The sequence below is a fragment of the Rhineura floridana genome, chromosome 19, assembly GCF_030035675.1.
Source record: "Rhineura floridana isolate rRhiFlo1 chromosome 19, rRhiFlo1.hap2, whole genome shotgun sequence".
Taxonomy (NCBI): domain Eukaryota; kingdom Metazoa; phylum Chordata; class Lepidosauria; order Squamata; family Rhineuridae; genus Rhineura; species Rhineura floridana.
The window spans coordinates 1,969,791-1,982,029 of NC_084498.1; the positions used below are offsets into that span (position 1 = coordinate 1,969,791).

Consider the following 12,239-nt stretch of genomic DNA (forward strand, 5'->3'; position numbering starts at 1 on the left):
ACTGGGCACAAGGGCTCTCCCTTGCCACTTTCTCCGGTCTTTGCCTGAAAAATCACTTCAGCAGCCCCTGCATTGCTGCAGGCCCAAGAGGCTGACCTGCCATTATGACTCTTGTGTTGATTGATTGATTTGTTTGTTTGTTTGTTATTGATGATGATGATGATGATGTAGTAATAATATTTCAATTTTTATCCCACCCTTTCTCCCACAGGAGCCCAGGGCAGCAAACAAGAAAATAAAAGCAATGCAAAGATTTTTAAAAGCATTTAAAAAGAAATCTCCTCAGAGGTAAATTAGGCAGAGTGAAGCGGCTGCCTCACGCAGCAGGTGTAGCAGCAGTGGCAAACCCTCCTCCCCCCCTTGCTCCTCCTGAGCCCAGACAGAGCTTTGTACACCACACTGCTGGCTGCCTTGTCGGCACCCTCTAAGCTAGGCTGCTGCCTTTGGGTCTGGGTGGAGGACACTCCTCACCCCAACTCGGGGTTGGGGAGGCATCATCTTGTCCTTTGCCTCCATGGAATGTCTTGGGCCAGCCTCGACTGGCATTATTCCCCTGCCCACCCCGGTCCTGCCCTCCTTTGCTTCTGCCCGCAATCCCCTTCCTCTTTCTTGAGAAATTCTGGCATGCCCAGCCCTTTGCACCAAAACACAGGCGGCACAATGTAGAAACATTTTAAAAGAAAGCTGGCCCCTCAAGGCAGACACCTGCCCGTGCTGCAGATAAAATTAAACTGCGACTGGTTGTATGGTCTCCATCACGCCAGGATTCATATTGCAATCGGTGGGGTGGGTTTGGAAAGTGTTAAGTCAGGTGCCTACCTTTAGACATGGCCTGATGCCAAAGGTGCTGTTCTCCACCATGTGGTGCAAATGTAGAGTTGTTCTAGTTGCAGGGGAGGAGGGGAGGGGGAAAAAACACAAACAGGCAAAATTAAGTCACCAAATCAGAGATAGGAGATACTAGGACAGCCTGGCTCCTGGGCTGGAGCAAAGGACTATCGAGCACAGCATCCAGTTTCCCACAGTGGCCAGCCAGGCGCCTCTGAGAAACCCACAAGTAGGACAGGAGCAGTTGGTGTGTCCGTGGAGGGCAACTGGTCCCAATACAAGAAATGCTGGCGAGAACAGTCAGAGCCGACTGGCTGTTGCAGCCAAACTTTGGAAGCAGAAATTCTGTTAGGATAAAAGCAGCACATAAACCTGAGAGGTTAATTTGGGGGGGGGAGAGAGAGAGATGTGTCTTTCCTATACATTTTCTCTCTTTGTACAGGGAGGCCTATCCCATCTTCCAGTGAATTTAGCTAATATCTTAAAAACCATTTATTCTAGGAGCAAAGGAGAAAACTACTAACAGGACACTTCTTGTTGCCCTTGACTGAATCATCATGACCCAAATTGAAAATGGGACTTGGATACAAGCGGACTGGTTCCACGACTACCATGGCATCATCATGGGGGCCTCAGTTCTGTCCTTATGTAAAATGGGCACACAACTGACCTTCCTCACAGAGTTGCTCTCTTAAGGGCAAACACATTCCATAGTGTTTTCAGTTCACTTTACTTAGTAAAAATGTAAATGTACTGCCTTCAAGTTGATTCCGACTTATGGCGACCCTGATAATAGGGTTTTCATGAGGCTGAGAGGCAGTGACTGGCCCAAGGTCACCCAGTAAGCTTCGTGGCTATGTGGGGATTTGAACCTTGGTCTCCCAGGTTGTAGTACCCACATGGTCTTCAGGGGAGAGGTCAGCAATTTCCTCTATTCTGTTCCTCTGGTTCTGCCCTGTGTCCCATTCTTCCTGAATTCTGGTTTAACTAGAATCAGAGCATGCATTGTTTACACAGCTTCAGTTGATTTGCATCTTTCCCTCTCTCTATGTTACCTGTAGAACATGCATGCATTGATAATTCACTGCAAAAACAGCTGTCCTGGCGTGCAGGATTGCATTAAAATTCTCTGTGTATTGTGGTTTAATGAAGCCCTGCGTGCATTATGGCACACAGCCCTAACAAGAATCTAAATACAACTGTATACAAAGTGATATCAAGACTTTTTTAAGACGTCTTTTTATCAATGGGCATACATGCACAGGGATAACTTAGAGCAGGCATGAGGAACTTTTGGCCCTCCAGTTGTCACTTCAGCACCTTTGACAGCTCCTCCAAAGTCCAGACTAAAAGCTGGAGCAGATTCTACTCACTGACATGAAGCCACCAGCTGTCTTCAGAGATGGGGGCAGCCCTCCTTCACTGGAGGCATTTAAAGCAAAGGGTGGGCAGCCACCTGTCAGGTGTGCTGTACAGATCCAGCACTGAGCGGTGGGTGGGGGAGTGGGGGTTGGACTAGATGACTTCCAAGATCTCTTCTATCTCTAAAATTCTATGATTCTAAAATGTCAGGATTCCAAAATCTGCAGAGAAATTCAGAAAACACTGGAAGTGCGGCAGCTTCTGGCCATTTGGCCTGTGTTTACTCATTGCTTAGCGAAAGGCTTCAGAATGCTTAGACGTAATCACAGCAGGAATTGTGCAAAGGGATTAAAAGTACACACACACACCCCAAGGTTGCTTCTGGTGTCTGGCCCCAAGGTTTGGAAATATAAGTAACTTCCCCTTCTAGATGTGAGTACCTGCTGCATTACAGCAAAACCTTTAAAATGAAAGAGAAAAGGGGGAGTGTTGTTGATAAACTCCCTGAGCAGCAACAGATTTGTTTCTGTTTACCAACAGCTGCTTACAAATCCTATTCATCAGACAATGGATTATGGGTAGCCAGACCTTGCTGCGTGTCCAGATCGTGCACGGAGAACTCTAACTGCCTCTCCTGTCCCAAGCAGAGCAAAACAGGGCAGCTGGCTTTCTAGAAAGATCCGCATGCCACCCTCCCCTGCTTGTACCTCATCTCCCACTCAGGGTAGCAACAGGATGAATCGTGAGCCTATGCTGCTGCTATTACAGCCCTGGAAACGGTTTCCCAGTTGTCTTGCTCCCCCTGCTGGTGAAGTGAAGTTCCTTCATAATCAGATTGATCATCTCCCTGTAGTAGCTGCAGATGGACAAACTTGTCACTTTTGGCATCTCTCCCTTTCTCTTCCCCCCCCCCATTCTTAAATTCAGTTTCCCATCTTTCCACATCAGTTTCCACATGGTTTTGTTTAAAAGGTCCTCACAAAAATCTGCCAGCATTTAAGCTGTTAACATTTGGGGAAACAGGGTGTCTGACTTGTCTGCAGAAGGCCTCAGGTTCAACCCCCAAGGGGCTGGGCTGGTGAAAGACCCCTGCCTGGAACTCTGGAGAGCTGCTGCCAGTCAGTGCAGGCAATACTGAGCTAGATGGACCAATGGACCTGACTCATATAAGGCAGGTTCCTCTGTTCCTATGTTTCTAGTCCACATTTCTCCTAACATAGACATTTCCTCCTAATAGAATGCTTCCTGTGTTATTTTCACTCCAATATGCATGGTTTCGAAGAAAGGCAGTTGAAGGCTACTGTCAAGTTATACAGAAGCGATTCGCTTTCTCCACCATGTCTCCAGAGAAAGAGTTTCCTCCCTTCCTCTTTTCACAACAGCAGAGCTCAGGGTCATTTAGGGCAATCAAGGACCTCTTTGCGCAGGGGGACTCCCTGCCCCTGGCCACCCGCTTGTATGCCTTTAAAGGGGAATTAGAGAAATTCATGGGGAACAAGGCTGCTGCCAGCTATTAGCTACAAACGGAGGAGGCTTCCATACACCAACTCAGACCACCAGTTTCATTTAGCTTGGTATTGCCTCCACGGACTGGCAGAGGTGCGCCAGGGTTTCAGGAACAGGTATGTGTAGAGGCTGAGTGTGAACTGGGACTTTCTGTGTGCAGAGCTGGAGTTCTACCATGGAGCTCCATGCAGACAGGCAGTGTTCCTCCAGTGCCAGATGTTGGGGATGAATACCAGTACCTCCAGTGCCAGATGTTGTTATTGTTGCTTTTTGGTAATGTGATTACCTTGTTGTTCAATTTTTGTAAATCGTACTGTTTTTATTGGTATGTATTTCTGCATTTGTGTTTATTTTTTGTGGGCCACCTTGAGGGCCTTTTGGAAATAAACAACAACAATAATAATAACTGCTGGAGGCAGGAACCTGGACAAGATGGACCGCCACTTTTGAGTCAACAAGGCGATTCTTATGCACCTTCTGATATTGCACCAGGTTAAATGGCTTTCAAAGGAACAGAAATTGGGGAGAGGATTTATATCAGCAGCTACTGGCTATTCTAGGTAAGAATGAAACTTCCATGCTCAGAGGCTGTCTACCCTTGAATCCGAGTTGGCAGAGAGTGCTGTTGCACTCAGGTCTAGCTTGTGGGCTTCCCAGAGGCATCTGGTTGGACACTATGGGTACAGGGTGCTGGACTAGATCAGCCTTTGATTTGATTCAACACGGCAGTGCTCACATTCTTATGGCTAAATATTTCACAGTGCAAGTCACTTCAGACGTATCTGAGTACAGGTGTCATTCACACCATGTCCATTACCATGCGACACTCACCGAAGCATCAGACAAACCACCTATCCCACCTTCCCTTTGGGGATATACCTCTGGTCCAGATCCAGCCCTGCCAGCATCTGATGGAAGACGTTAAAGCTGCTTTCTCCTTCTGGCTGCTGCACTACACGGATTCTCTCCAGCAGCATTGTCTAGGCAGATATATGAGAGAGGGAGAGGGAAAGGGAGAGGGAGAGACTAAATTCTGTTGCCTGCCAACCTCACAGAGGATGCAACTTGATGGCTGGCTTATGCAGTTGCCTTCCAGACTTGCCTCTAGAGTCACCTCTAAAGTCCAGGATGCAGCCATTGCTGTGTCTCCCCAAGGGGAGGGATTTCTGGGGAAACAGTGTCTAGTCTGTTGCAGCAAAACAACAACAAAAACAAAACAAGGAGTGCTGTAGCACCTTAAAGGCAAAGAACAAATTGATTATGGCATAATAAGTTTTCATATGACAGTGTCCACAGAAGAAGGAGACTCTAGTCCACAACACCTTATGCCATAATAAATCTGTTAGCCTTTAGAGTGCCACAGGGCTCCCAGTTGTTCTTAAAACAAAATCAGAGGCGCAATATCTTTATCAGGTCAAGTCGTGTTGCTGCAGCATGGGAAGTGCTTTAAGATTCCACAGAACTCTTCCTGATACTCCCTGAAATTCCCACCACCCACAATATTAAGTCAGTTCAAATGTAAGAGGATGCCCAGTTTGCCTCTCCCTGTTTTGCCCCCTGGGCTTGCTGGTCTTGACAGGTTTCACTGTGTCCCAGAAAACAGCCCCTGGAGCCCCCGAGTCCATGTTCTTTTCCATGGGCACAACTCTTCCCATCCTCCCTTATGCCTGGAACTCTTCCCCAAAGGCCTTCCCTCCATCAGTGCCCTTGTCTTGACCTACCTTGGCATTCAAGCCTCGGATGTAAGTTCCATTTCCCTACAACTAGAAAGGCTCAGGGTTGTGTAAGATGCAAGCGCTTACGCTCCCCGCATGGTACCCTTGCCGCTCCCTTCCCCTTCCAACAATTATTCACACACAGACTGGAAAATAAAGCGAACTGTAAGGTACAGGGGAGCAGGAACCTGACCTTGGCTGACGTTATCCTAGAAACGGCACAGATGCTGACAGCAGAACCGAAAGGCTGCTTCTCTGAGCTGGCATCTTCACCAGCCGTGTTTGTTGTGGGGTTTGATGCACCTCATGCATGCAATTGTGTTTTTTTTGCAATGTCCACATAATGTCTTTGGTATCAAAATGCCAGCCCACATTTTTTACTCCCATTTAAATCCAGTTTTACCTTTTCTGAAGAAAATCTGGTAAGTCACTGCCAAATGACCTGTTTGCAATCCTTAGGCCTGGTCTGGGCTCACCTTCTGACACCAGTTCCCAAGGACCAGAAGAGAAGGACGCAGCAGTTCCCCTTCCCAGCTCCCTTCGGCCACTTGAGGTTTCTTGCAGGTGTCCCCCATCTCACACAAGCACACACACCCCCACAGCCCTCCCAGGACAGGGATCAGGAGCATTACCTGGAGATGCGCAGCTGTTACGCGGCCGGTCGCACTGAAATCCAGCGCCATGATCATGGAGAAGCGAGTGGAGGCTTCGCTGTGGCTGGTGGTCACTGCTCCAAAGGCTCTGAGCAGCGTGAACATGGCCTGGATTTTCTCCACTGCAAAAAAATCAAGGACTCTAGGTCTGTTTGAAGACAACTTTTATCTCTGCCCTCCCACCCTCCAAACCCCTGGCCAACATGCAATCACCTCAGATTCAAAAAACCAAATGCATCCTCCCCCCGCTACAGCCATCATTCATTCATTCATTCATTCATTCATTCATTCATTCATTCATATATTTATAAACAACACTTTCATATAAAATATCACAAGTGGTATACAGACTAAAAACATAGAATTATAATAAAAAATCACATAGTAAAAGCTGGTTGGCAAAGAATCTCAGATTTGAAAGGCCTGTCTGAATAATACAATTTTTTAGATGTCTGAAAACAAGCAGTGGTGACTCCTGCTGAACTTCTATTGGCAAGGAGTTCCACAGGGCAGGGCCCACCACACTAGAGGCTCAGCCCGTGGTAAAGGCCAGCTGGGACCTCCAAAAGTGTCCCATCAGGAGACCTCAGTGACTGAGCTGGAGCATAAGGAATCAGGCAGTCCTTTGGGACCAAGTGATTTAGGGCTTTGTGAATTTAACACAAAAACCTTGAACCCGGTCTGGTAGCAGATGGGTAGTCAGTGCAGCTCTCTCAGCAGCGGAGTAATATGTTGCCAGTAGCCTGCTCCTGTGAGCAGTCTGGCTGCTGCATTCTGCACTGCCTGCAGGTTCTAGGCAGGATATAAGGGCAGCCCTGCATACAGCGTGTTACAGCAAATTACAGCAAAAGGAAGAGGGCCTTCTCAGTGGTGGCTCCAAATTATGGAATGATCTCCCTGAAGAAGTGAGCCTGGCACCAACACTGTTATCTTTCCTGCACCAGGTCAAGACTTTCCTCTTCTCCCAGGCATTTTAGCATGTGTTTTTTAATTTTTTTTTTTTAATTAAATTGTGTTTTTAAATTATTTTTTGTGTTTTAAAATTTGTATATTTGTTTGTACTGTTTTTAATTGCTGTGAACTTTGGCTATGGGGTGGTATATAAATGTAATAAATAAATAAATAAATTGAGTTTTGAGGTTACCAAGGCATAGACCACTGTGGTCAACCTATCCCAGTCCAGGAATATTTGCAGCTGGTGTACCAGCCATAGAAGGCACTCCTAGCCACAGAGGTCAGTTGGGCCTCTCGTGAAAAAGAGGCATCGAGGAGTACCCCCAAACTGCAAAAGTGCTCCTCCAGAAGGAGTGCAACCCCCATGCAGGACAGGCAATTGACCCGTCTCCTGGACGCAGGAACACACACACCCCGCCCCCCCACAAGGCCTCTGTCTTTCAAGGATTCAAGCATTATTTCTTGACCTGCATCCAGACCACCACTGCATTCAGGCACTGGTCCAGGGCTTGCATCAGCCTCTCCTGACTCAGATGTAACTGAGAAATAGAGCTGGGTATCATCAGCCCGTACTGACACTTTGCTCCAAAACACCTAATGGCTGCTACCAACACCTACATGCAGATGCAGAATAACACAGGGGAGAGAATGGCGCCCTGTGGCATTTCATTGCATAAACACCAGGAGGCCAACACAACTCTGCAGGGAGGAATGGAGCAACCATAAAGCCCAGTGCCACCACCAAGGCCCATCCCATAGAGTTGGCCCAGAAGGATACCACAGTCAGTCGTATCGAAATCTGCTGAGAGATTAAGAGGAAGGAGCAGGGTTGCAGTCTCCCCGCCTGTTCTCTTTGAAGGTCATCCATCAGGGTGATCAATGCTGATTCGGTCCCAGACCCAGGCCTAAACCCAGACCGGAATGGATCCAGATAATCCGTCTCATCCAGGAATATCTGCAGTTGTTCCTCCATGACCCTCTCCTCAATCACCTTCCCTATGAAGGGGGCATTTGCGACCGGGTAATAGCTACTACAATCCATTGGGGCAGAGCTTGGAAAAGTTACTTTTTTGAACTACAACTTCCATCAGCCCAATCCAGTGGCCATGCTGGCTGGGGCTGATGGGAGTTGTAGTTCAAAAAAGTAACTTTTCTAAGCTCTGAAGGCCACCTTTTTCCAGTAGTGGCCACACTATGGTTCCCTTTCAGGTGGCAGGCACCGCTCTCTCACACAGTGAAGCACTGACTCCCCCCGGTCCCACTCAGGCAGCCCCCTGCCAGCTTGATTTCACCAGCCATCATGGGCAGGGATCCAGGGGGCACATGGTCAGGCACATACCAGCCAGGACCCGGTGCCATGCCCTGCACAAGCCTTCCCTCCAGATGATGTTGGATCAGCTCCAGCCAGCTTGGCCAACAGTCAGGGATGATGGAAAGTTTAAGAAAGAGGTCCTACAGGATATGCACAGAGTCTCAATCTGCTTAGCCAATCCTCCACTGCCCCAAACAAAGCATACCTGTGACCTGATCGCCCACACTGCCTGCAGTGGCCACCAGGTATTCAAGGGTGTTCTGGCAGCAAGTGGTCTTGCCAGCATTGCTTCTGCCCAAGGGCAAGATGGTTTGATCCTGCCGTTGCATGAGCATGTTCCAGTAGGCTCTCTGCGCCATGGAAAAGATGTGTGGAGGTAGCCCATCCCGCTTGCCTTTGAACGCCTGGAGAAAGAGTGGGCAAGCACACGGTTAGTGAGCCAATTTAGTATTCAGTTATTTAAAGCATTGTTTAAATCCCACTTTAATTTTTTTTAAAAAAAGGCTCCCAGAGTGTCTTACAAATGTCAGTGATGGGATGTGATGGTCCCTGCCCTCAGATTTACAATCTAAAAAACGTGGCACAAAAGGAAAATAGAGTAGGAGGGAAGAGGGGGGAAAGCAAACTCAGGCACTATTTCTTACTGGCAGAGTTTTTCTAATGGAAAGATTTCAAGGAAGGAAGGATCCCAAAATTGCTAGCCTTTCAGGCAGGCAGAGTGGTGGGAGTCCTGCAGTCTTAACCTTCTCCCTCTCCTCCTTATAGCCAGATGAAATGGCTACTACAGATGAGGGAGGACCCTGGTGCCATGGAGCTTGGCAAAGAAACTCTACCTTGAAGAATTCACTGGGGTGCAAAGCTGTGCTGGTCTCAGCTGAGCCTCTCCACGGGGGCAAGTGGTTGGGGACTTTGCCCTTCATGATCCAATGGTTTGGCAACTTCTAGCCCAGTCCTACAAGCAAGAGCCAAGAACTTCACAAGCTGTTGCCTTCTGGTCAGATGCTGGATCCCACAGAGAAGGGGGCAAGGCAGAGGGCAGGGCAGAAGTTTCAGGACCACAGATAGCTCTAAGTGAACAACTTACACCTAGGAGGGCTGGCTTGTTATGCTGCTGTCAGCAGCTTGCCTCCTCCAGGCTCTGCCCACTCATGGAGATTTTCAGTGCCTTAAAAGGCCAGCCCTCTGGTCTGAAGTCAAGCACTCCTTCTCCTCCATCCCACAGCTCCCTCCTGGTGTTCTCCCTGAGCCACTGGACCAATGAAGGGTGTCAGGAAGCATCTCATTCCTCAGGCTCTGGGAAAGGCACCTATGAGTGTCCGGGCTCTGGCCCTGGGGGTCTGGGAGGCTTCTCTGGAGGCTTCAGTCGCCAGCCTCAATTGCAGTGGTCCCCTGATCTCCAGCAGCCAGCTCAGCACCTTAGCTAGTGTTGCTGCAGCCTCCAACTCTGTGCCTGGATTGTTGCTGGGTCCAGGGGTCACAACGCACACCTTTCTCTTCTTGCTTCACAGCAGGGATCGGATTAGACCAGGAAGCACCATCTTCAGACCCAGAGTCCTTCCTTAAAGTAATGTTTATCTGGGCCCTGCTCTTTGCCAACCCCATACATTACTCCCGGACCGCTTGGGCCCTCCGCTTCTGTATATGGGGAGCCCTGGAGATCAAAGACCTGCCTCACTACTTGCTGTTGTGTCCATTGTATTCAGAACCTCAATCTAAACTTCTGCGTTGTATTTTGCCTTGCCTGCTTTTTAACTCTGTGCCAGAGAAGATTTTTCTCCTCTTGTCTGATACGCACATTACTATAACTTACAGGTTCTCACTTTTTGCTTGGGCGGCAACAAGAATTTGCAAAAAAATTATCCCTGATAATACAGTCACCTGTTCGGGGGATGCCTTGATCTAACATTTTAGCTAAATGCTCTGATTTTAGATTATAACCTGTTTTAATTTTATAAGTGATCAAATTCCCTGTTAATTTATTTAAGTATTTAGATTTTTCATTTTATATGTTATATCTGTTGTAAATAGGTCTGTGTTTTAACTCTATTAATTCCTCTTTCTGTATCTGCAATGGCCTTTGGCCCAAGCAGTGATAACAACAAAACAATCCATACATTATAACCAAGCTATGGTAAAACATTTCCCTACAGCTTCATTGATAAGGTGACTTGGGGGGAGGAGGGGATGACTCTCTCCAAGTGGTATGAAATAAGAGATATCCCTCACTTATCTGTTCATTCTTACCTCTGGCTTTTGTATGCAATGCCCTGGCTTTATCCTATACAACTTGTACTGTCAGGTGGCATAACCTTTATTGTGGGGCCTGAGCACTAGTGAGGGGTCATTTGGAATGGAAAAATACTGGCTGGTGGTGGCTCCCAACAGTACAGAAGCCATCTACAGATAAAACCAGGGATGGGCAAATCTGTCGATTTTGGTTTCTCATTTTCCCAGTCTTAAGTTCAGATTTCCACATCAGGTTTTTTTAACGAGAATTGGGCAACAATTCACTGCACATTTCTCCCAATATGCACATTTTTGCAAGCCATTGCAAGGTAAGAGTTTTCATTATCATCTGCATTTTTATACACACTTTCCCCTAATATATGTTGGGAAACTGCACTGCAAAATTCTGAGAAGTGTAAATTTCGAAGGGAAGTTGTGTTTCAGTTTACATATTGTTTCAGGAACTGTGAATTAAAAGATGAACCAAGCTGAATTCCTCCCACATCCCTCGGCAGAACATCATTTCCACCACCACCAGCAGCGCTAGATATTCTGCAGCACCACAAAACTCTGAGCAGCCCTCTGGAGTTTTGTTTCGTTCCTGCAGTCCCACATAGCAGGGGAAAAGAAGCGGGTAAGTTTTTGCTGACCCTCCAAGTCTATGCCCCGATACTTGAAACTTCCACGTGCACCTTTTCACGTCAAAATAGTGCTGGTCTGTAAGTTCTCAAGGGCTTCTAATTTAAAATATTACAGGCTGAGTTGAAGGTGAGGAAGAGAGGAGCACCCTCTTTGCCCACGGTCCCTGCCTGGGCTGTTTCCCTAATTGTCTGCCCACGTCCATCTCTATTCAGAATTGTTTCCAGCAACCACGTGCCTTCCAGACATTCTTGACTACAGCTTACATCATCCCCAGCATCATGATGACTGGGGCTCATGGCACCTCTAGTCCAAAACATCTGGAGGGCACCAGGTATGTCTCCAACCGCCTCCAAAACTGGTGAGTGAAAGATAATCGGCAGCGGGCAAAGGATTCTCCCTCCTAAGCAACTTCATCATTAGCAAGTCAAAAGTGCCTCCAAGGCACCAGGCTGAAACGCTTTATACAGGCAGGGTCTCTTTTTTTTTTAGGCCACGGAGGACTACAATTAGGATGTGTGGGCAGGAAGGCCAACAACAGTTTCTCCAGGCTAGTAACTGCAGGCAGCATTTGCAAGATGAGCGTCCATCCTGGGTGAGGACCGCTCTGTTGGAAGTGGGGCAAGAGCAACTCCTGGTTGGGTTCTTTTGTGTGAATTCCAGAAGGAAGATAGAGTGAGGGTCCTCCAGCTGGCTAGACTTGCCTATCTTTACCTGTGCTCTTCTCTGCCTAACTTCCTTCCGTTGTAAACTGATATGCTCTGAGAAGCTGGCCTGCCCCTCCTTCCTTGGTCTTCTTCTTCGACTGTCCGAGGAGAGAGGAGACATTTTTGTCTTTGCTCTCTCTCCTGAGCCATGAGGGTGATACCCAAGTCTGGGCATTGTAACTCCAACTTAGTTAGAACTAGGTATGCCTTTCCAATCTACTCTGTATTTCTATAAATAAAGTAGCTTTTCTTATTTGACTAAGTCTTAAGTCTCCGTGATCTAAATGCGGGATAAAAGCCTGCTTCTAAGGTAAATACACACACTGGCACACACAGC

The 12,239-nt window shown here is 47.6% G+C and overlaps 1 protein-coding gene across 4 annotated transcripts in view; it reads right to left on the reverse strand.

The window, feature by feature from the left end:
- Nucleotides 1–12,239, reverse strand: part of MYO18B (myosin XVIIIB) — a 238,848-nt gene that overhangs the window by 197,060 nt on the left and 29,549 nt on the right. For all 4 annotated transcript variants that reach the window (XM_061603517.1, XM_061603518.1, XM_061603516.1 and 1 more), the window contains 4 exons: nucleotides 8,536–8,734; nucleotides 6,044–6,186; nucleotides 4,576–4,676; nucleotides 820–883 (listed from right to left, as the gene is read on the reverse strand). In XM_061603517.1, coding sequence (XP_061459501.1) covers nucleotides 820–883; nucleotides 4,576–4,676; nucleotides 6,044–6,186; nucleotides 8,536–8,734 — 507 coding nt within the window. The remainder of the gene's footprint in view (nucleotides 1–819; nucleotides 884–4,575; nucleotides 4,677–6,043; nucleotides 6,187–8,535; nucleotides 8,735–12,239) is intronic.